General features: G+C 42.2%; 1 protein-coding gene across 1 annotated transcript in view; it reads right to left on the reverse strand.

Annotated features, from left to right (window-relative positions):
• Positions 1 to 25,616, reverse strand: part of FSHR (follicle stimulating hormone receptor) — an 85,784-nt gene that overhangs the window by 19,357 nt on the left and 40,811 nt on the right. The window contains exons 3-4 of the mRNA XM_065631917.1: positions 10,257 to 10,331; positions 9,794 to 9,868 (exon numbers count right to left, since the gene is read on the reverse strand). Of these exons, the coding sequence (XP_065487989.1) occupies positions 9,794 to 9,868; positions 10,257 to 10,331 (150 nt within the window). The remainder of the gene's footprint in view (positions 1 to 9,793; positions 9,869 to 10,256; positions 10,332 to 25,616) is intronic.

The following is a 25,616-nucleotide window of genomic DNA, read 5'->3' on the forward strand; positions in this document are numbered from 1 at the left end:
CAGTGGGGAAACAGGGCCACAGGTCTCCACAGAGCTGCATTGTGCCTAATTTTAGCAAATGTTGTTACCCAGAGCAGCAGCAAAGGCAGGACAAGCGTGATGCTGCCATGCAGCGGGAGGCAGCTGGTGGCTTCTGATGTCTGGAGGGAGGGCTGAGCGCAGGAGGGAGGCGGAGTTGGGTCAGGCCGGGAGTTTTTCCCGGCCACCAAAATGTCTCATTACCATGCTGAAGCTACCAAACAAAGACAAAATTTGGGTTCTTGAAAGGATAGCTATCTCTTTGTATTTTTAATATGTGAGATGGTAAAGAAGGTAACATTTCATTGAGAATGTTGGAAAAACATCGGTAGTACATGGAAAACATTTTTTATCCTCGCACTTAAACAGAACAATGTTCTTTCACTACTAAATGTGATTTTTTTTTCCAGATTAATTCCTGAATAGACCAATGAAGAAAAGCACTGTCTGAGACTGGAAAAAAGAACAAGTTTCATTTGATGTTTATTATGAGCCTAGATTATTTCAGGAGAGTTTTAACCTTTCAAGTTTCATAAACTGAACTGAAGCGAGTTGAGAGTCTGTGGGTGAGAATCAAGGGGCAGGCTGGCAGGGGTGATACTGTAGTGAGTGTCTATTACAGGCCACCAGATCAGGGTGAGGAAGTTGATGAGGCCTTCTACGGGCAGCTGAGAGCAGCCTCGCAATTACAGGCCCTGGTTGTTGTGGGGGATTTTAACTACCCTGATGTTTGCCGGAAGGACTACTCAGCCTGCCATCCATGGTCCAGGAGGTTCCTCCAGTGCATTGATGATAACTTTCTGATGCAAATGGTGGATGAGCCAACAAGGAGAGGAGCACTGCTGGATCTCATCCTCACTAACGAGGAGGGTCTGGTTGAAGCAGTAAAGGTTGAGGGCTGCCTTGGTTGCAGTGACCATTAAATGGTGGAGTTCAGGATCTCGTGTGGCAGGAACAGAATAGCAAGCAGAATTGCAACCCTGGACTTCAGCAGGGCCGACTTTGGCCTTTTCAAACAATTGCTGAGGGAAATCCTGTGGGCAAGGCTGCTTGAAGGTAAAGGGGCCCAAGATAGTTGGTTAGCATTCAGGGACTGCTTCTACCAAGCTCAAGATCAGTGCATCCCGACGCGCAGGAAGTCAAGGAAGGGAGCCAGGAGACCTGCGTGGTTAAACAGGGAACTGCTGGGCAAACTCAAGTGGAAGAGGAGAGTTTACAGATCATGGAAGGAGGGGCTGGCCACTTGGGAAGAATATAAGGCTGTTGTCAGAGGATGCAGGGAGGCAACTAGGAAAGATAAGACCTCCTTAGAATTAAACCTGGCGAGATGGGTCAAGGACAACAGAAAGAGCTTTTTCAAATACATGACAGATAAAACTAACGCCAGAGGCAATGTAGGCCCACTGATGAATGGGGTGGGTGCCCTGGTGACAGAAGATACAGAGAAGGCAGAATTACTGAACGCCTTCTTTGTCTCTGTCTACTCTGCCGGAGGCTGTCCTGAGGATCCCCGTACCCCTAAGGCCCCAGAGGAAGGCCGGGCAATGGAGGAGTTTGCCTCGGTTGATGAGGACTGGGTTAGGGAGCAATCAAGCAATCCAGACATCCACAAATCCATGGGTCCAGATAGGATGCACCCGCGGGTGCTGAGGGAGCTGGCTGAAGTCATTGCTAGGCCACTCTCCATCATCTTTGCCAAGTCTTGGGAAGCGGGAGAGGTGCCTGAGGACTGGAGGAAAGCAAATGTCACTCCGGTCTTCAAAAAGGGCAAGAAGGAGGACCCTGGCAACTATAGACTGGTCAGCCTCACCTCCATCCCTGGGAAAGTGATGGAACATCTTATCCATGGTGCCATCTCAAGGCATATCAAGGATAGGAGGGTCATTAGGGGCAGTCAACATGGCTTCACCAAAGGGAAGTCATGCTTGACCAACCTCATAGCCTTTTATGAGGACATAACGAGGTGGATAGATGATGGCAGAGTGGTGGATGTGGTCTATCTTGACTTCAGTAAAGCATTTGACACAGCCTCCCACAGCATCCTCACGGCAAAACTGAGGAAGTGTGGACTGGACGATCGGGTAGTGAGGTGGACCGCAAACTGGCTGAAGGAAAGAAGCCAGAGAGTCGTGGTCAATGGGGCAGAGTCTAGTTGGAGGCCTGTATCTAGTGGAGTGCCTCAAGGGTCAGTACTGGGACCAGTATTATTCAATATATTCATCAGCTACTTGGATGAGGGAATAGAGTGCGCTCTCAGCAAGTTTGCTGATGACACCAAGCTGGGAGGAGTGGCTGACACGCCAGAGGGCTGTGCTGCCATCCAGCGAGATCTGGACAGGCTGGAGAGTTGGGCAGGGAAAAATGTAATGAAATATAACAAGGGCAAGTGTAGAGTCTTGCATTTGGGCAGGAACAACCCCAGGTTCCAGTATAGGTTGGGGAATGACCTATTAGAGAGCAGTGTAGGGGAAAGGGACCTGGGGGTCCTGGTGGACAGCAGGATGACCATGAGCCAGCACTGTGCCCTTGTGGCCAGGACGGCCAATGGCATCCTGGGGTGTATTAGAAGGGGGGTAGTTAGTAGGTCGAGAGGGTTCTCCTCCCCCTCTACTCTGCCCTGGTGAGACCTCATCTGGAATATTGTGTCCAGTTCTGGGCCCCTTGATTTAAGAAGGACAGGGAACTGCTGGAGAGAGTCCAGCACAGGGCAACAAAGATGATGAAGGGAGCGAAGCATCTCCCGTATGAGGAAAGGCTGAGGGAGCTGGGTCTCTTTAGCTTGGAGAAGAGGAGACTGAGGGGTGACCTTATTAATGTTTACAAATATATAAAGGGTGAGTGTCATGAGGATGGAGCCAGGCTCTTCTCGGTGACAACCAATGGTAAGACAAGGGGTGATGGGTGCAAAGTGGAACACAAGAGGTTCCACTTAAAAATGAGAAGAAACTTCTTCTCAGTGAGGGTGACGGAACACTGGAACAGGCTGCCCAGGGAGGTTGTGGAGTCTCCTTCTCTGGAGACATTCAAAACCCGCTTGGACGCCTTCCCGTGTAGCCTCATGTAGGTGTTCCTGCTCCGGCAGGAGAATTTAACTAGATGATCTTCTGAGGTTCCTTCCAATCCCCGACATTCTGTGATTCTGTAAATACCCGTACATGACAACCACATCCTAAATTTGGGCACTCGGGGTGACACACAAGTCATTCACTTGCATAGGTATTGCTCCGATCTTCCTGAGGTGGTATCTGAATATCCTCAGTTGTACACATTGCAAAGCCAGCTTGTCATCTCTCTCATAACAAAAAGCAATGCTTTATATGCACCAAAAAAAAAAAAAAAAGTATAGTGAATATTCAAGAAGCCAATTTGGGAAAGTTGCTGAAATGTCATGGCTGTTTCATCTCAGGAGTCAGAGTACTCTGACATTGCATTAGTTTAAAAATAACAGCTATCACATATGACCAAGAAAGCTCTACAAAAACACATTTGAAAAATATTACATATAGTTAAATAGAAAGCATGATTAATGAAGCAGGTGGATTTCACAATGCCCTTATTATTTAAAGTACTTCTGCACTTGTATTTCATGAAAGGAGAATTAGAAGCAACAGATGAAGAACCTGCAACTCCCTCCTTACAGTATTTTAAAGTACACTCTCTAAATTACTGGAGATGTACAGGAATTTAGCTGAAAGCTGCCTTTAATTTTAAATGAGTCATATGCTAAAAATTTATGCAATTCTTTCTACAAGCCACTTGTTAAACAGAAGTTATGCTATGCATTTGCCTTAGCAGGCAAAGGAAGAAGCAAACTGCTGCCATGTCCTGGGTGGCTATTGCAGGACAGAGGAGAAGACATGAGAAGCTTTACTTTCTACAGTACTTTCCTGAGAAAATCTCCAGCCTCATGTTGCAGTAATGAAAGATGATGATACTCTAATATGTGCCATTCAAACACTGCCTCCAATGCAACTTACTCCCATGTATGAAGAAACACATTCAAGACCTTTGGGTGATGCCATAGTCCTGGTCTTTCCAGTAATCTTGAAGTGTTCAGAGCTCAATTTGTACCAGTGTCAACTGAGCAGCATGAAATGAAGAGCAAAGCATCTTTGACAAATCATTACATATTGAAGTAAAACTACAGGTGGCACAAAGCACTGATTGCACAGAGATACAGAATGGTGATTAGGAGCAGGAGAGGATGTTCTTTTAATTAATTGCAGAAAAAGAACTAAAAAGATATTTAGCAAGACTGCAGCCTAGATCCTCCCTCTCTTTTTATTCAACCAGCAAATCTCCAGAGGCCTTTAAGTGGATAATCCTGTTAGGATGTAGATAATCCAATTTACTGAATATCTTTCCTGCAGGACAGTTTTGTCAATATATTTACCGTATAACATATACATCCTTAGTAGCCTCAGTTTGAACAAGTGTCCTCTTTAATCTGTGTTATAACTGAGTCCCCCCTTGCCATACATAAACAGCTCAGTAAGAACCTGTTTTTCAGACGTCTGATGGCTGCTTTCCAAAGCATTAATTGTCTTTCTGAAAAGGCTTACTGCAGTCAGCACTTAAGAAACCATAGCACCCTGATCAGCAGAGAAAAAAAAAAATCTTTCAGGAACTAATTCCTAGAAGGTTCTGGCTGCTTATCTCCAGATATAGCAACAAGCCTGCTCTTTTTAATGCCAAATTGGTTGGAACTACTCTGACAAAACTGGGAACACAGTTGACCTCATCAACTTATTGTGGGATTTGCTAAATTGCAAATCCGAAGTGGGCAGAGATAAATACAACATAACTCAGGAAGCATTATTTTTGTATCCCTTAATCATGCTGGTTACTTCTACTGCATGTGAGCCTGACTTCACCAAGAGATTCCTCTGATTCACATGTACCAGCCTTGCAGGTTAAACTGAGATTATAATCCACGATGCTCACTTCTGGGGCAAAGTCTTTAACTGTGAGGCTGCCATGCAAAAGGATGGAAAAGAGCATTGCTTCTTTTTATTGAAGAGGCAACTCCATGCAAAGGGTCAGATAGATACTCTGTGGACTTTGGTGCATTTGCAGCAAATACAGATTTGGGTTTAGGAAGCATACCAGGAACACGTGTGTCAGGTCCTCCACAAAGTAAGACCAGGTAGGTACAAGCATCCGCAAGACTTGGGAGTTGGGCTCTGCGCTCCACAATGCAAACTATTTTGCAGGTAAAACACATGCTTTTGTGACCTCAATTTCCCCTCCCCTCCCCTCCAACAATCCAGCTGTATGCCCTCAAAATTGATTTGAAAAGAGTGCTAAATTTAAATCTTTCTATTTTAAGCTGAGATTGCTTAATGCAAGATGCCGACACATCCGCCGTAAAAAAGAACCAAAGGACACAGATTACACATGAGAACTGATTCTGGAAAGAAAATAGGTTTGAAAAGCCATTATGACATTATTAAACAGACAATGCCACAGCTCTTCTTAATGAGAACCAGATAAATAATCTTGTACCCATGAAAAGGTCAATAAGTTACCATTTTGAAGCAGTCCATGTCTTTGGCATATATCCATGAAGACCAATTAACGATTCTCTTCATTGCTTCTAAAAGACTGGTAAGAAATTTAAGGTTGTGTTTTTCTAGAAGATTTAGAGTATTTCAGCATTGTATTTTTTAGCATTTTTCTCTCCTTACTGTTTTTGCCATACTAGTAATGATGATGCGGGAGACAAAGGGAGTAGAGTGAGCGGGGAATCTGTACTCAAGCTGGCAGAGATAAAAGCCTATTAATGTTCAAGAGCTAGTGGCTGTAATGAGCCTTTGAAGTTGATGAGAGGACTGACAAGGCTAGCCAGAGCTTCTTGCCTGCCTATAAATGAGAACTAGTGGCTATGCAACTATTTTTGAAGCAGCACAGAGAAGTCCTTGCAAGCAACATGTTGCAAAGGTCATTAAACTGATGGGCTGTGGTGTCTGGCTTCAATCTCAAGCATTAACATTGATTAAGTTTTCTTTTTTTTTTTTTTTTTTTTAACTGCCAGTAAATATGTATTTTGCAGTGAGACTTTCTGAACTCCAACAGTTCTGTCACAGCCATGACACTGTTGTGAGGAAGCAAACAGTGCATCTTGTATGCTGGCAGACTTCTGCTACATCTTGAAACTCCAGGAGAACTAAACAAGCCCAGCAATGGGCAGGTTCTTGAGTCTCCTTGCTTTGGCATGCTGGTTGCAGCTGGGTCTCACCATACTTCTTTACACTGAGATACTGGTGTGCCTGTGCCAGCTGTTCTGCCTGGTAGTTCAGACTGGGAAGGGCTACAGAGGTCTACAGCAGGGTCTGCAGCAGAAGGTTGGGCTAAGGACCTCTCTGAGTACAGGCCTCCATCTCCAGCTCTGCTGCCTTGACGTGGACTATTTAGGAAGCTGGCATGGACCCCAGCCGGGGAGAAGGTACACCACATGGGCAACAGAGGTATGTCCCAGTGGGACCAGCATCAGGTTTGCTTTTCTACTCACATGCAATCCTGTGTATGGTTGGACAGAATCTCCTAATCTGTTGTGTTACAAGCTATTTATGAAATCACTTGCTATTCCTTCCTAACTTACAGCAGTTAACGGGAGAATTAGCCTGTGACGTAGAAAGGTTTGTTAGTTTCCCTTCGCAGCCTTAAAATTTTTATCATTTCTCAAATAGCTGTTAATAGCATTTCTATTCACAGAAATGCTTAACCTCTTTTCTAAATTATTTTGAACTCTAGTCTCACATGTTTACAATATTTTAATTCTGTATTGTGTAAAAAACAAACAAACAAAAAACCCAAACCACAACAACAACAACCGAAAACCAAACACAAGCCCGATCAATCTGCTAACTTCCCTCAGTATCTTGCCTTATATTTTCACTAACTGACCCTTCCTCATATGTCACATGAAGGTGAATACCAGGACTGGGTTATTTTTACTAGCTCCCATTTTGCAGCCTTCCATCAAAGCTTCTGCTTTCTCATTAAATTAAGTCATATTCTTTCAAACAGCAAAACTCTCTGCCTTTTCAAGGGGGATTTCTAAAAGGGGGAGCACCAGTAAGTGAAACAAGGGGATGGAGAAAGTGGCAATCTTTCCTACAAAAATGTGCCCAGAGGGAGCATGAGGGTACAACTGAGTGACCTGAGCACGATGTCACTCGGTGTCACACCTGGCTCACTGCCGCTTGGAAGGGTCCTACAGGGAGCCCCGGCTCCTGATCTCTGTGGTGTGAACTGATGTAGCTCGAATGAAGCCAAAGGTGTTGCACTGATTTATACCCCAAGCGTAGCTGCCTCAAACCTTGTCATTAGCATGAAAGACACATTCATCTGTTCAGATGCTCAGAGTCATGAAGCTTGCACCTGTTGTACTACTTACAGTCAAGCAAGTTTTTTGTTTGTTTGTTGGTTGGTTTTGTTTCGTTTTTTATAAAACAACTGCACAGAAAGGATGCAGCATAAATCCATTTGTGGAGTAAACACCAAAGATGGGCTTTATCAGTTTAAATTAGAGAAAACTTTAGCACAAGAATGAATCTGATGGAAGTGGCCATGAATAAAATTTGAGAAAATTTCCTAGTCACCAAATTATTGAGTTTCTGGAAAAGCCTCCCCTGGGAAAAAAGAGAGAAATCAGGAAACAGTGGAGAGCATAAAAAAATTCAATAAAGCACTTAATTACTGGGATTCATGGAGTGGAGCCAGTAAAAAATGAGATACAGTAGTCTGGTGAGTCTCCTCCCATCCTGTGTGCCCACAAGAGAGAATACCTTAAAAAGTACCCAAAATATATTTTCTTCTGATTTCAATCAGTGAGTAGAAATAGCTAAAGAGGAGAGGGGAATGGTTAGTTTGACAAGCAATCCTCCATATTTTTATTCTGTTGCTTCTATAGGTCATAGTAGAGCTGCTGAAGCTGAATTTTTAGACAGGTAGCATGTCTGAATATTTGAGCCAACATGTATGGGAGCATGTAATGACAAATGTTCAAAAGAGGGAGCATCTACTAAAGCCATGAGAAAAACCTCCACTACTTCAGATATTTAAAGTGGGGATTTACCTTTTCCTTGCAACCTATAATTCGTGTGTCCCACATTTTAAAAAATCACTGAAATTAGTTTGTTCATCATGTGTTCACAATTCTTCTTGCTGTTCTCAAATTTTATATGAGATAAATGTGCTCCCATTCTTTCTAACCATCTGTACACCTGACAACTGTACTACCCATAACAGCTTGTTCTGGGGATTTTACATGGAATAAACAAATGCTGTGTTTTTGTTCATAGGTAGCCAGAATTGCTCAAAGACAGCAGTTGCCGCTGAATGACTCAGGCTTGAAACCAAAGGAAAAAGGCATATGGTATCTTCTCATGACAATGCAAATTGAAAACTTTATTTCCCTTCTGCCAAGAGAAAAGTCTGTGTTTCGGTTATGGACATAAAAAAGTTAATCAAGGTGCCTGGTGAATTTGATAAAGTAGACACTGGTAAAAATACTGGAAAGAATGATAATCCTACTGCAACTCTAACCACTTATTCCAGTTCAATGAGGGTTTAAATTACAATGGTTTGTGTAGTGCTAAATACAACTTATCTCTTAAAGTCCAAACCTTAAATCTCAAATCTTAAAGTTCAAATTAAAACTGACACTTCCTGGCATTTTTGAGCTCAGAACCTGCCAGATGCTAGTGATTTTCAGAGACCTTAAATGCTCATTAGCTTACGGGGAGCTATGCTTATTAGACCACTGACCTGATTTTATCCCATCTTTAAGAAATATCTAACCAGACAATTAAGCGCTTACTCTTATGTACTCAAATGTAGAAATTATGATCATAATTCTTGGATGAGTAAGGCTTCTTGTCTAAGTAAGGAAAACAAGGTTAGGTATATGTGCTCAGGTGGATGGACACACAAAAGTTAAGCTAATATGCTACTGGGTGTGTATGCCATTGTTCAGCAAAGAACACTGTAGGAGCTTATTTAAGCTATGGCCATTAAGAACGATTACTGTTCAACAGAGTTCATTGGACTTCATTGGTGTATCATGCAGAGGAGAGATTATTAGTCATGTTAAAATCAGGCACTAAAAGCTGTGAAAATTTTTTTGGGTAACAGTTTATTTCAATGATGGATTCAATTATAACTGAATTGTGATGGTAACACCATGGGAGCAGATGTGGCAACCACAGTTATGCAAGTGGCATTCTTGATGAGGCTGGCTAATGAAATAGAATTGTGCTATACACCAATATGTTGGTATTCTAAGGTTTTAATCATCTCACAGCAAGTGTTAATGAAAATCATTGCTATAGTGCTGCCATTGCTAAAGAAAAGGGTATTTGAGTGCTTAATATCATGTGCATGAAGTATAACAGAAAGCAACGCCATAGCAAAGAGAGATTTTGTCCCAAAGCTTTCAGGAGGAATTTCAGCCTAAAGTTGTTTCTATAGTCAGAAAAAAAAGGCCCAGTTCCTTTTCTCAACACTTGGTTTCAACCTGTTGCTTAGAAAGGCTCAAGGATCTTATGTGTGTGAATACTCCATGGATGGTATTATCTTCAGCTTTTCTGAGAGCTGTGTGCTGTTCTGGGGATGAAAATATGCATTCACAATGTACAACTAGCAGGGGGAGAGAGGGCATTATCCTGTTTTATGACCAAAAGTGGTCAGCACAGGTTGAACAGAGACATGCCTGCATCATTCAAAATTACTGTAGTACTTGCAGAAGGAAGGAAAGAACAAAAGATCTCACAAATATCTGAGGCTCGGAAGGTGTTGGAAGGCATCTTGATCAATGTACACAAGGTTGTTGGCCTTCTCAATTCTTCTGCAAAGAAAAAATGAAACATCAGCAAAGTATATCAATATATTGATCTTAAAGTATCTGTGGTTGCCCCATGATGCAGTGGTACTATATGCTGAGATTTTCTTTTTGACAGCAGAAGATCTGCATTATTTCAAATAGCAGTCTACCACAGACCAGCAGACACCACCACCTTTTGATATCAGCAATAGTTTGAGGATAAGTTTCAGGCTGAGCAGGGAAAGAAAGAGACAGTTAGATAAGAAGAAAAAGACAACGGGAGATTTCAAGTGTTTCTTTATCACTGTGAATTCTTCAGAGCTTACCTGAACCAAACAGTAAAACCTTTGATACTTACCTATAATGAATCTTTATAATTGTGTCCTTTGAATTTAGATTGCTCGTTACTTACATTTCGTGTAGTTTGGGAAGGCTGGAAAACACGTTTCCTTCTATGACCTCCAAGGCATCATTCTGTGAGATCTCTCTGAAAAATAGTTTAAAAGTGATAGAATCATAGAATCGTTTGGGTTGGAAGGGACCTTAAAGATCATCTAGTTCCAACTCCCCTGCCATTGGCCTGGCCTTCAGCACTTCCAGGGATGGAGCATGCACAACATCTCCGGGAAACCTTTTCCAGTGCCTCACCACCAAGTCAAGATATTTCAAGACACAGTGAAGCAGGGAATGGACAAACGAAAAATTCGCAAGGATCTTCTTCCTAGATTACTGATCAGTTTTAAAAACAAGGTGGATATCAGGTAAGAGAACAGACCCCAAACCCACCAATGAGCTGCCACGAAGCCAGACAGGAGTCAGGAACAGACATCTTCTGAGGCTGAAGTTTGTAATGGCAGTCCTGCACCTCCTGCTGTCACCATTCCCTGTGTATTAGAAGGCAGCACCCACCCATCACTGGCTATTGGATCTCTGACATCACTAATTACTGACAGAGTTAAATGAAAGCTTTTAATTCAGTGAAGAAAAGAAGAGGTGAAAAGTGACTGAAATAGAGAAGAGACCTAACAAATTTCCAAGAAACATGACACAACTACAGTGGTAGGACATGACAGAAATGAAAATTAAGTCATCAGCAGACACATCCTTATTAGCAGGAGCTGGAGACCACAGATGGGAAGAAGTCTAACATACCTTGGAGAAAACCTTATTTAATCTCTTCTGTATACAATTAATGTCCACTTCCAGCCACAGAACTGTAGAATAAAAATGACCATTTTCCTGTTATAAACAGAATGCATCTCCTGCTGGTCCAGAATACATATTTTTTTCCTCCTTTAGTCTGCAAGATGGCAAAGAGATGGCTCAGGCTCTTGCGTAATGCAGAACTCAGGAGTTCTCCTGGTGAATCGGGGGTAATTACTGCAGTGCAGCCTGTCCTGATTATATCCCTTATGCTGGCAGTGTCAAGGAAAGTTGAGGTAAAGACAGCTGTGCCAAAAGATTTAGAAATTGTGCAAAAATGCTATTTCCCAGGCTGAGGTCAGCTGTAGGAAGCAAAATTTATAATACAGCTATAACTCAGTGATAGTGTAATGGTCTATTGGATTTTACTGGCAAAGTAACTCTGCACATCTTTGAAATGAAACCTTGGATAAATAGTCAGATTACAAACTGGCCAGCACTTGTTGCTGGATATCTTGTTCTTTTGAAATTATATTGATTGCAAATAGATTCTAACAGGCCTGAGGTAAAACAATATATTGTAATGACAGGTGCAGAGCCACAAAAAGAATCACAAAAATTATTACAAGCAATATAAAAAGTCTTCTACTTCCTTCTAACAACTGAATTGTTCCTGACAAATTACCTGCCAATTTAAGATACACAAAAGCCTTGCAAAAGAAGTTAAGTTACTCATCTGACCTTTTCTGCTTTAAAAAATGCCTCAGTGGTTTAATATTTTTTATTTTAATAAGAAGCTCTCCCTCCTGTTTCCTCAAGGTTTTTTTACAGAAGAAACTCAGCTCTCCTTTGCTCTGGGAGCACTACACTCACTCGAGAAAAATAAAATAAAAGTACCTGAGGTTTGACAATAAAGGGTGACGGAACACTGGAACAGGCTGCCCAGGGAGGTTGTGGAGTCTCCTTCTCTGGAGACATTCAAAACCCGCCTGGACGCCTTCCTGTGTAACCTCACCTAGGTGTTCCTGCTCTGGCAGGGGGATTGGACTAGATGATCTTTCGAGGTCCCTTCCAATCCCTGACATTCTGTGATTCTGTGATTCTGTGTGATAAGTACGTAGGGTGCAATGAGAACTGGGTTTGTTTAGCAGTGCTGAAGCACGAGCTCACATGTAGACATGTTCCTCTTCATTATTTAGGTTTCCCCAGCAACAAAATACTTTGACTGAGACAGGGATTCCTTCATATCATGCAAGGTGTACAGCCATTGCAAGGAATATTTCAAAGACTTTTTATGGTCTTCCTATTAAAAATAATGCATTATCATATACATGGTAGAAGCAACCTGTCCCTGTGCTGTATTTGCATGATAGTACAATTCATTTGCCTAACTACAGTCTAGAAGATGGGAGGTATCTCAGACTTTAAAAATTCAATTTAATTTTGCTTGTGCTCTTTTCAGATGATCAGCAGTATATTTGCCATTCCCCACAATCTAAAAAGCAGCTGTCTAGGAAAAAAAAAGTCACAGGACAAGCAAAACATTTAATACCAACAAATCCATTTAGCTAGAAGAGATTTCATACCACTGAACAGCTCAGAGGAAAATGTTGCAGATTTGTTGGCCTTATATGGGCAAAAAAAAAGTTTATTAAGAAACCACAATACAGTAGTGACCTCACCTGACAAATAGGGTAATCATTTTTTGTGATCCAATCTGCTATCTAACTTTGGCTCAACTTAGATGGTACACCTCTTTTAATGGAATGCTTAAAACTGAGTGTTTCTGCATCAGGAAAGTGTTTTGGCTTCCTAAGACTGGGATGGGTTATGGCCTTTGTTTTGGTTTGAAAAATGAAAGATACTGATCCAGTTAAAGTAGGGCACAAGCTGGCCATGGCACTTTGGAAGGCTTGAAGAATGCATGGTTAAGAAAGGAATGAAAGAGAGGCAGGAAGACAGGAATCTCTAAATGTTTTTTAAAATAATTAAATAACACTTTTAGAAGGAGGGTGTTTCAGTGATTTGGGGAAATGCTTGGCTTTCATTCTAATATTCTTATTCACAGGTACAAAGGCTACAGTATTCTTTTTTCTGTCCATTTCAAATGATTTTTGTAGTCTCCCAGCTCAGGCAAACAACTACTGCAGCCATTGTGGTTATGGGCCACTCAAGACAAGTGAAGGGAACAAAAGTGAAACACATCAATGGCAGAAGGCAGGAACCCTGCTGGTGTTGGGCTTTGCCTTCTGTGTTCAGGGGACAGCGAGGGACGAGGGAAAAGGACAAGACCCTCTCTCCCCAGCAATGAATTTTGCATCCTCTGCTACACTCTCCAGGAAATCCTGTTAGTGATGACCTTACTCATCACTGTTCTTCACAAATGAATCCCAGTTTACAGCACTAAAGTGTTGTTTTCTGACAGAAGGCCGTCGCTATTCTTGTCCTTTGGGGTGTACACATACCTGCTACAGGCTGTCATTCAGGTAAGAACGATAAATTAAAAAAAAAAAAGTTCAGTTCAGATCAGTCACAGACTGTGAACAATGGGCAAGCACTAGTCGGCATTTCGGTTGTGTAATTTGCACGAACAATTTATTCATACCTGGCAAAAAATGCACCCCCTGCCCATGGGAAACGAAAAGAACATGAGCTTGGATACAGCTGTCTCTGGCATTAAAAGTACCAACCACTGCTGCTCACATCAAACAACCAACTCGTCAGACTCAGATCCTCTGTAGAGGAGAGCAAGTAATACATGCAGCAGCAGGTACAAACAGAAAAAAGGGATTGCTGGCTAGTATTTGTGCAAGTGATTTGTCTTACAGTGTAAATACACACAGATAGATGATTGCTTATAATGCATATCTTATTATATGTCATCACGAGACAAGATGGGACTGTTATTACGTTGTTTGTTTGTAATAAATAATACTATTAGCTTTACTGCTAGCTTTCACAGCAAATACAGATCACAATTTAGGCATCATTTCTGATGCGTGTAAGCCTTTGAATAGATGATATGCAAAACAATCAGGAAAAATTTCTTAAAAAACCTCAAACCTCCAAAACCCAAAACCGCGCAGTGATTGCAAAGTGCTTGGGCATCCGCTAAACTTCGTTTCCACTCCGTGCACAGCTCTATTGAAATGAACAGTGATCCTCAAAAGCATTTATTGTTTACTCAAATGCAACCTTAAAGAGGAAAATCTATTCAGTAAAAATGTTTTATAAATGCATAAAGGATAATTGTTTTTATTTTTCTTCAAAGAGAACGTGAGACTTTAAGGTGTGACAACATCACACCACTAAGGAATTTCCTCTAATTTGCCACTAATGTAACAAACTGTAGTTGTTTTTACTTAATCACAAGCATCTCACCACAGTGCAGCATTTCTGCATGCAAGAGCCAGAGCCAGTGACAGTAGTGAGAGACACAGAAAACAAAGAGGAGAAGGAAGGTGCTGCCTAGTGGCAGTACAGTCTCAGCTCAGTTTAAGCTGCCTGCAAAGCTGCCCTTAGGGAGGGCTGGGGGTACATCTTCATGACATCTGTGACAGAGCCCAGCGTGAAGTGTAGGAAGTATTCCTCTTCAAACCAGCTGCACTCAAAGCTCAACCCATAAAAATCATGATACATTGAAATGGCCTTTTAAACAATTCTGTTAGCAAGGAATTTATAGTTCATGGCAGTTTCTTTGAAGTCCTCTAAAGAAAAAGTCTCTTAGACTAATCAAAGTCTTACAGCAAAAGCAGGACTGTATTAAACTCACAAACTAATGGTCTTGCAGCCAAGTGGTCTCACATTTCAAAATAATGAAAAAATAAAAGACTGGACATTTATACGTCTTTTATGATACAAATTCCTTCCAGGATCAGAGCACGGCACACAGACAGGGACAGGGTCACAGAGTCATAGAATGTTAGGGATTGCTACAAAATGTGCCTATTTAACACAAGTATGTGTATGTGTGAATATATGTACATACAGAAGTTTAACATAGACGAGTAAGTGGAAACTCATGTCAAAAGAAGAACAAAGTGTACTCATGGCAGAAGACCACCTTAGAGGCAGATCACTAATTGTAATAACAGCAGCAGGAGTGGCACAGAGTAACTGGTGCCCAACTGGTGAGCTTGGCTCTATGACAACTACAGTAAATGTGGGATTTATGGTTTTCTGCATTTTGTCTCCCTATGGCGGTCCAGCAGAGCGGGCTGCCTTGTGTGTTGAGGTTTCTCAGGTGCTTTTTTGGTGCATGCACCTTGCCCACAGACACAGCACCTGGTGTAAAGGGGGAATTTCCCTCCTCTCCAGACACATTGCCCTCCTCTGTAGCACTGGCTGTGAACCCTCCCTGCAAACTGCTGCATCTTTCCTTAGATTCCCTTCCAGAGTAGGTACGTACATAAGGTATACACTTGATACATCATAATTGGGCCTTTTGGCCTTTTATCATCAGCCTTTGGGACAGATATTTTCTGGCATAAGTATCCTGTGGATTCCTGTGAACTATTTTTGCTCTATAGGTACCTACAATCAGCAGTGATACTGGAGGTGTCAGGTACTGATTCCCAGAGCAGGTGGCCTCACTGGGCTCTCTGCATTGCAACAAATCATTTGCATCGCTTTGCATTGATTTAAGGGGAAAAAGTAAGAGGAAAAAAAAAAAGGGTCAACAATTTTAATCTTCCTGCCCCTTTCTTTAAATATAAATGCTCTTTAAAAAAATTTGCCAGGTCAGTTTTACTCGATAGTTTGACTGATACCACAATTTATGTCAAGTTTAAGAAGGAATTAGCGGTGGTGTGGTGTCACACAGGTAATCCTGCCCAGCATTCATTGGGTGAGCATCCCTAGGAACAGTCTGTGATGTGTCTGAACTGAAAAATTAAACACCTGGCTACCTCGGTCTCCATGTCGTAGATGGAGGAGCTCTTATTTCTTTCAGTCTGATCAGAAACAAGCCAGTCTGAAATCACGTTTTGAAAACTTCCCTCTAAAGTGACAGGAAAATGCTACTACATTGATTTAAACAGGTTACAAAAGAAAAGCTATTTTTCTTAAAAGTATTAGAGACTTCTGACCTTTTTAAAGATAGATAGTTGACACTTTCTCCTGCCACTTCCCTTGTGAACATGAAAAACATGTCTCCCTGCTATGATTTATTGAACACTAGGGAGTTACGGGCTAATATATCTTAGCAGTTATTGACATTTCAAAGATGAATTCAAGCACTGCCTCTTCTCATCATCTCTTTACTTTGCTGAAGATATATACACACGTTGTACTGACCTGACTAAATAAGTGGGATAGTCATTTAACCAACTGAGTATTAACAGTGATTTCACACTTAGAGAAAAATAATGTATATGTAAGTCTTTGAAGGAGATTATCAGGAGGCACCAGTACCATGTTTTCCTGCCTTCTCCAAAGGGCATGACACCATATTCTCAAATAAATCAGTGCAGGCATGGGAAAAATAAAATGCAATTTTTCACAGAGCAGACAGAAGCAAAGGAGATTTTATTTCTATTGGTGCTTTAGCACTATGCCGGAAATCCAGATGAAAGTCTGTTGAGAGTTTGGTTGCATCAAATTAATTGTCCATGTAACAGTTTTAAATTGGCCTCTCTAATCTGAAAAAGCGTGCGATTAGTTTGCAGAATTGGAATATTATAAAAACCGGATCCAATAGCAGAAGATACATCATTATAAGAATTGATTTTATAATAAGTACAGTTTGGGGGGATAGATATCTCCTCATACTGGCACTAAGGGATGTATCATACTAGTTTTAGTTTATTGCCAGCAAAGTTGAAAATGCAGGAAGCTTTGTAGAGTCAAACAAGCAAGGACTGAATGTTTGGAGGAAACGGCAACTTTCTGCAGAAATGCTGGCTCCATGCAGGCAACCCAGAGAGATGGGGTTTTAATTCAGTGCCTTCCAGCCACTGGGGCAGATGTACCCTCTACCCCCTGCATTCAGGCATCGTGACATTTTACCTTTGACTGTGAAAGCTTCTAGGGAAGGCAGAAAAATGTCTCTAAAATAAAGACACGCAGCCTACCAGTGTCATTTCTTTCTCAGACATGATGAGCTCCAGAGGATCTTGAGACCATGCTGGCAGACAAAGATCAGGGATTGTATGTAATTCCCATGTTTCTATAGTATGTCATCTATGCATCCTCTCTTCAGCTGAGGGAGGGACCTCCTGGTTCAAAGATGCTGACATAAGCTTCATGCCCACCTTGTAACTCTTTCCATGGAAATGGGCTAGAAGCATTTATTTCCACTTATCTTTTATTAGTTCTCTCTTGGCTTTGATAGCCAGCTAATGATGAATAGTTTTATTCATATGAACTGGGCAGATGAGATTACATTTGGGATAATCACTCAGACTGAAGGAGTAAATGGGAACCCTCACTTCAGGGGAGACTGACTCTTGCCTGACCTGGATACTCTTCCTGTGGCAAAACATGATTCAAACAAATTTCTGGGGAAAATCAATAGGCAAACTGTCTTGGAGTGGGAGAATGTATGGCTTTCAGGACCCAAAGTCTAGTGACAGACTTTCCAAAAAGACCATCTTGAAGCAGATGCTTCCAGACACTTCAACAGACAGTTTAGGAACGCTTTAAGAAAGCCCACATGGGCAAGGGATGCCTCTGGAGGGCAGTTCATTACTAACCCGAATGTGTTACAAAAACAGGAAGATCCAGAATAGTAAGTTCCTCAGATATGCACGATTAAACTATTTAGCTAAGAGGGAAAATTGTGAAAAAAACCCTCTCACTCCTCGGTTCTTGCATTAAAAATGTTCCCAGGTTTATGAGAGGACTCTGAGAATTCACCAGAGCAAATCACGCAGTATGTTACACACACTTCAGTGAAAATATACCTCCATGATTTGACCCATTATGAGAAAAATATTAGCATTGCCTAATGTTAAACACAATTACGAATAAAGACGTTATCTTCCAGCTAACACCATCCAATACATCTTTCAAATGTCCTCCTGAAGGGATTTAAGCTTCTGTTATTCAATGTTACCTTCTTTGTGTGAAGTATCTTTTTCCAGCACAAAGATTTCCTTCTGTCTTTTTTTCTGTTTGCATTCATTCTTCCCTTCCATAATAACCACTTACTATTCTTGTGGTTTGTGTGTAACTGAGGCCTTGACCCTACAAATTCTTATACCTGAGCTATGGCTCTTGTCTCAGCCAAGACCCTATTGCATAAATATTTACGTGATTGAGGTCCTCAGATATAACCTATCTGGGAAAGGGATCTTCTTTTATGCTTCCGAAGTTAAAACCAAACCTCTGCCTTGTAGCAGACTGCTAGAGAAAACACAAGCACCAGCAAGAAGATACTGAGCCAAGAGCCTTACAAAACAAGTGTGCAACAAGGGTTACTTATATGATTGCAACGCTATGCTGTTATAAGCAGAAAAACTTACTGCTAAGCCCAAATCTGCAGGTTCTGTATTGGAGGATGCATAGATGACATACTATAGAAACATGGGAATTACATACAATCCCTAATCCTTTTGCCAAGTGGCTAATGGCAACAAAGAAGAGTCTGATTCAATACATCTAGAATCTTATTTGACAAATAACTGAACAGATCGCCACTATGAAACCCTGGAAAATCACATGCTTCTACCTGAGTTTCCCTGACAAAAATAACCGTCTTGACCTGCAAAATCTGCAAGACTGCACACAGAAAAGAAAGTCTTAATTGGGTGAAGGGAACGTGTCATAATACTTGGGCCAAAATCAAATCCATTAATATGTTTCTATGTTTGTGTGTGCATACACACAGTATTCTAATAAAAACAATGAAAATAATAGGCCCATAGGCCCATGGCCACATGATGGTGCATAGTCACTGACATCAACGAACAGCAGCCTTTCTGCACATCAACCCTAGTTACCAGGAAATTGCTCAAGTACTCCAAGAAGGGCTTCTGCCAGAACTACGCTGTGTAACTCAGGCTTGTAGAAACACTACACAAACCAAGGCTTCCTGCTATCATCTACTGTTGTAGCGCTTTTATATGAAAGGCCTCAGGCTGGAGTCGGCCCTTTGACAGGGAGGCTTCAATACTGATTCCCCCAGAGGAGTTTCCGTAGGAATGAAGCAAACCCTTGAGAACAGGAAGGCAATTCCTGGCCACGTGGGAACAACCTGTTTCTCCTACATAAGAGCACTTTGATCTCCCTGGGAGCCTGTTTCCTCCATGCTATCCTGGGTCGTATCTAACTGGGGACATAGGAAGAAGCTGGAGCTAGACATGATGCAAAAAACCTTATCTGAAGTAGTTCTTCCTTCCTCATCAAGGGAAAAGAGGAATCTTCATCCCCAGCCACGGCACTTGAAGGACGCTGAACAAGAAATGTGGCTTGAATAAAAAACCCTGACTTTTTATTTAGAAGTTGCTGTGTCTATTCCTTTACTGTACTGCATTGCATATACTTATGATATTTTTCTGTCTGGCGTCCTCTATTGGTGTAAATAAACTGGAACTGACAGTGTTTTTACAGCACACAAGGCTGGCAAAACCTTTTTTGTTTCCAGTAAAACACTTCGAAAAAATACTACCGATGAGGGGGGTAAAAAATCCTGAAGAGATCCCAAACCACAAAAATTATCATTTGGAAAAGTCATGTTGATGAAATACTCCTGAAAAAAATGTTAAAAATAAAATTAAATCCATCATTTCTGATTACTACCATTGCTTTAGTTGAGACTGAAAGAGATTTCAGACTTTGCAGCAGAAAGCATGGAAATCCATTGGTATTATTTCATATATTAGATATTCAATTCCATTAACATGCTACATTTTAGAGGAGTGCATATTATCCTGTAGTTTTAAATAAGTATTGTCGCTAGAAAGCACACAGCTCAATACACAAAATGACACAGAAGCACACAAACTTGAAGGCAGTCCCGTGAGAGCAATTTAGCTTTCAGATTTACAGTTTTGTGTATATGTTAAATACTGAATTTAAAATTAAAAGGCAACTGCTATACTCTTTCTTCCATCAGACTGAAAACAAAACATGTGGTTTTGGATTATTTTAATGGGAAAACGAAGACACAAAAATAACACCTATTGTGGAACAAGATCAGAGCTCCCTCTGAAATATGTTCTATCTTGAAGTTCCTGAAACCCCTAAGGGTTTGGCCTGGAGCACTGGACAGGAGTGTGCTTTTCTTACATGCAGAAAGGTACACCAAATAGAAAGCAACCAGCAGTGCCAGCACACACTTCATTCTTCTACACAAAGGTAACAAGGTTCCAGTATATTCTTTCTATTACCTTGAAAATGGCTCTGCAGGATAGCTCTGGTTAAGAAATTCCCCAGGTGAATCCCTTGTGCCCCATGGGAGCCTTTGGTGAGGACAGATTAGGCAGCAGCTTGGTACAAGTGCTTTTAATTTGTGTTTCCCCTGGGGATTGAATTACTAGTAGCATTAAGTGAGTGCTTCAAAATGGCAGGCTCAGGACTTGTCTCTACAGGAGTAACACAAAGCCTCAAACCAGATGCTTTGGTTTAATTGCTGGAGTAATTTCATTCTGATTTAGTTGATCCTAATCCATTTAAACACTTTTATTTCTTTTCCTTTTTCCTTTTAAATGGTACTTCATAATTTCTAATCAATTTTTTTTTCCAGTTAAACTAACACAACTCTGTAAGCATACAAGTCACAAGAAGCCATAGAGAGAATACTCCATTTATTTATGAGATCTGTTAAAAGAGATTCGTGCTACACAGTGGCTGCATTTCTGCTCTGTTTTTTCTTTATGTTCTGCTAAATGCAATTTAAGGACATTTTTCCAGTGAAGACTGAGAGGGGCAGAGAAACTCACGTTCATACGGATATGATCTGAATTCAACACACTCCTATCTCTCATCCAGTCCTGTGACTATCCTAGATACGTTTTGCCTCATAATTCAAACTGTCCAGAAGGGCAGAAACAGGATCCATACTCTTCTATCCTCCTCCTCCTTAAAGACGTGCAGATAGAGCATTAGGAGAGCTAAGATTTTTGCATGACATGACTGGTTAGTAAGGTGCCAAAGGAGGAGAAGGAAGAACCCTATTAAACAGGGAAGAGTGCCGTCCATTTTCCTTAGGGTCACATTTAGTTAAAAATAAGTTGAAAAGACTCTATTAGAAGTGACTGGTAAGATCTTCCATTTATCCACAGATGAGGCTGGGGGCAGTCTCAGCTGCAGCAACCACGAGATGGTGGAGTTCAGAATCCTGCGTGGAAGAAGCAGGACAATAAGTAAGATTGCAACCATGGACTTCAGCAGGGCAAACTTTGGCCTCTTCAGTGTCCTACTTGGAAGAATCCCGTGGGTTAGGGCTCTAGAAGGTAGGGGGCTCCAAGAGAGCTGGCTAATATTCAAACATCACTTCCCCCAAGCTCAAGACCAATGCATCCCTATGAGCAAGAAATCAAGTAAAGGGAGTAGCAGGCCAGCATGGATGAATAAGGAGCTCCTGTCAAAACTCAGGTGGAAGAACGATTTTTATGTAGTGTGGAAAAAGGGAAGACCACGTGGGAGGAATATAAGGAGGCTGTTAAAATATGAAGGGATGTGGTGAGGAAGGCTAAGTGCCACTTGGACTTAAGTCTGTCCAGGGATGTCAAGGACAAGAACAACGGCTTCTTCAAATACATCAGCAGCAAAAGGAAGGTTAGGGAAAATGTAGATCTACTGCTGAATGAGGTGGGTGCCCTGGTGACGGATGATACAGAGAAGGCAGAGTTACTGAATGCCTTCTTCGCTTCCATCTTTACCACTAAGAGTGGCCTTCAGGTATCTCAGACCCTGGAGGTAAGAGAGAAAGTCTGGCAAAAGGGAGACTTTCCCTTGGTTGAAGAGGATCAGTTAGAGATCATTTAGGCAAACTGGACATTCACAAATCCATGGGCCCTGATGGGATGCACCCATGAGTGCTGGGAGAGCTGGCAGATGTTATTGCTAAGCCACTCTCCATCATCTTTGAAAGGTTGTGGAGAACAGGAGAGGTGCCTGAGGGCTAGAAGAAAGCCAAAATCACTCCAGTCTTCAAAAAGGGCAAGAAGGACAACCCAGGAAACTACAGGCCAGTCAGCCTCACCTCCAACCCTGGAAAGGTGATGGAACAGCTCATTCTGAACATCATCTCCAAGCATGTGGAAGAAGGTTATCAGGAGTAGTCACCATGGGTTCACCAAGGGGAAATCATGTTTGACCAACCTGATAGCCTTCTATGATGGTATGATTGGCTGGGTAGATGAGGCGAGACCAGCGAGTGTTGTCTACCTTGACTTCAGCAAGGCTTTTGACACCATCTCTCACAACATCTTCATAGGTGAGCTCAGAAAATGTGGGTTGGATGAGTGCACAGTGAGACGGATTGAGGACTGGCTGGATGGCAGAGCTCAGAGGGTTGTGATCAATGGTGCAGAGTCTAGTTGGAGGCCTGTAGTTAGTGGGGTTCACCAGGGTTCAGTACCGGGTCCAGTCTTGTTTAACCTGTTCATCAATGACCTGGATGAAGAGACTAAGTGCACCCTCAGCAAGTTTGCTGATGATACTAAACTAGGAGGAAGGGCCAACACACCAGAAGGCTGTGCTGCCATTCAGCGAGTCCTGAACAGGCTGGAGGACTGGGCAGAGAAGAACCTGATGAAATTCAGCAAGGGCAAGTGTAGGAATAACCCCAGGCACCAGTACAGGTTAGGGGTGGACCTGCTGGAAAGCAGCTCTGCAGAGAAGGACTTGGGAGTTCTGGTTTACAACAGGTTGACCATGAGTCAACAACGTGCCCTTGTGGCCAAGAAGGTAAACGGTATCCTGGGGTGCATCAGGAAAAAATCAAGGGAGGTTATCCTCTCCCTCTACTCTGCCCTGGTGAGGCCACATCTGGAGTCCTGTGTCCAGTTCTGGGCTTCCCAGTTTAACAAGTACAAGGAATTACTGGAGAGAGTCCAGCAGAGAGCCGTGAGGGTGATTAATGGCCTGGAACATCTTATGAGGAAAGACTGAGAGAGCTGGGTTTGAGAAGAGAAGGCTGAGAGGGGATCTTATTTGTGCTTACAAATATCTCAAGGGTAGGTGTCAAGAGGACGGGACCAGACTCTTTCTAGTGGTGCCCAATGATAGGATGAGAGGCAACAGGTACAGACTGAAGCATAGGAGGTTCCATTTGAATATGAGGAGAAAATTCTTTATTTTGAGGGTGCCAGAACACTGGAACAGGCTGCTCAGAGAGGTTGTGGAGTCTCCTTCTCTAGAGACATTCAAAACCCGCCTGGATGTGTTCCTGTGTGATCTAGGTGAACCGCTTTAGCAGTGGGGTTGGACTAGATGATCTCAAGAGGTCCCTTCCAACCCAAACCATTCTGTGATTCTGTAATTCTGTGAGGCACAGCAAAGTCAAAGCCATCCAACCTTCCCACAGTGCTCCACAATGGAGCATGGTCACCCACTTAGACATCAGCTCCGTTGCAGAGCCATTTTAAAGTCTGGCCAAGAGGCTGCTGCTGAAAGCCAGCTGTAGTAGCTCTAGCTTGCAATGAATCACCATCTCCTGAGGGCACAGGCTGAGATCACAGTCTCATGATATGCAAGCCATCAACCTACCCATGTGAAAATAAACCTTTCAACACACACATGTGGACAGGATATGGACAAGTGACCTAGAAATTTGGGGGGTTCCAACCCTCCTTCTCAGTCATTCTTTTGCTACATGAAGCTTGCTGTGACATATTTTGTGTGGGCTGTGTGATGGGGGGTATGGAGAACCACCCAAAGTCTACTTTGTCATTTAGTCCTAATGTGTAATTCACCCAACAGAGAAATAAAAGAACAAAGTGACTATGAAAGAGGAAAATGTGGTAACAAGGGTAAAACTTCTTTGCTGCATATTGTATCTTCATTTGAATTCCAGAATAAATCTGAATGAATTATATTTTTTAATTTGTTTAACTATGCTAATAGTCACCATGCACTAGTGGTTTTAGCAGTGTTTTCTCTTTATATGTATGACTCAAGAATTACCATAGCAACTTGCTTCCTAATTAGCCTACAGTTAGTAACAATCAATACGATCAGACAAGGTCAGTGCTGGAGTAAGCTCTAGATTATTTGAAAAGGCTCCTGAGAGTCAATAATGGCAAGAAAAAGAGGAGCGGGCTCCTGGACAATCTTCCCTAAAGGACAGTAACTGTTCTGCAGTTACTCACTCTTCTATGAACAAAAGAGGCCATGGCAAATGAGAGCTTTGCCACTCACCCAGATTGCAGAAAGCTTTCAGCCTACCAACAAATTCACAAAATGTGGAGAACGGAAGCATCCTTAGGTCTGCATATAAAAGCAGACCTTACTGTCACATTTCTGGGACTGATGTTGACTACAAACCATCACAATCAAGAATAAATATGTTATAGTTTTTATCAATGTAGCTACATCTGCAATCAATCTCCCTGTGTGGGAAGGATCCCTGAAACCTAGAATAAGGTGAGACTGGCCAGTTCACTGAAGATGCTCCCTGGGATTTAAGCCTGTGCAGCGCTTAGCTGAGTTTCCATTAGAAAGTCCTCCCTCTAGAGACCTGAGCAATTGCCCATTGGTGACACTAATTTTCCCTCATTTTTACAGCCTGTTTCATTAACATGTTATCTCTTACCCTGAAAGCACAGTGTGTGGCAACACAGTAGGATGAAGACATAATGTGCTATTCAGAGGTACTCCGGGTCCTGGCAATACAAAACAGGCTCTGGTACTCATCAGTACCGACAGATGAAGGCTCATGAAAAGCCACTTGTTAGCATGTTTAAGTCTGCTACCAAGTAACACAGGCAAAACCAAGCTTATTTTAAAATAAACAGTGTGTGTTGTCAGTTATGCCCAAGCACGTGGCTGTCGCACATGAACCGTGTTCTATTTACTTGCCTCTGTAAAAATGTGCTGCCGCTTGTCTCTCTCCTCTGTTCCCTGCCGGAGGTTACATCTCCGCTGGAGCTGTGCCGTCAGCCTCAGCTCATCCCGGCTCGCAGCGCCGGGTGCCCAAACAGCGGGCTGCGCTTGGGGAGTGGAGGAATCACAACACAGCACACAGGGAAAATGTAATGACGAGGCAGTCTGGATAGTGCCGTACGATGGCACTTCAAGCCTAGAGGTTTGAGGCAATATGTCTTGGTCTTCCTCTGTACAGAATGCCCAAAAGAAGAACAAAATAATTTCAAGCTCAAAAAATATATTTTCTATCAGAATATAAACTGGGATAAATAACTTAAAGCAGAAAAAAGGTAAAGGAAATTGGTTAGATGGAAGGGAATGAAGAAGACTTAATCACCACTCTTCCCTGACATGCAGTGCCTTTGGAGAATGTTTGGAGTTCCTCAGTGACTTATTTTGAGTCGCAGTAAGCTTTGACCAGATCTCCTGCAAAACCCCATTCATCATCTCCAGGGCTGCTCCCAGCTCCCCAACACACTCTTGGAGTGGCACATATTCTTCTCTGGCCTGCAGACCTACTGTCACTGGTAGTGCCTCAAAGTTGCTCCCCTCTGAACACACCCATTAGCCCACAAAGGCAGTACCCAGTCCCCCTTCC

The sequence above is a fragment of the Caloenas nicobarica genome, chromosome 3 (genome assembly GCF_036013445.1).
Source record: "Caloenas nicobarica isolate bCalNic1 chromosome 3, bCalNic1.hap1, whole genome shotgun sequence".
In the NCBI taxonomy this organism is placed as follows: Eukaryota; Metazoa; Chordata; class Aves; order Columbiformes; family Columbidae; genus Caloenas; species Caloenas nicobarica.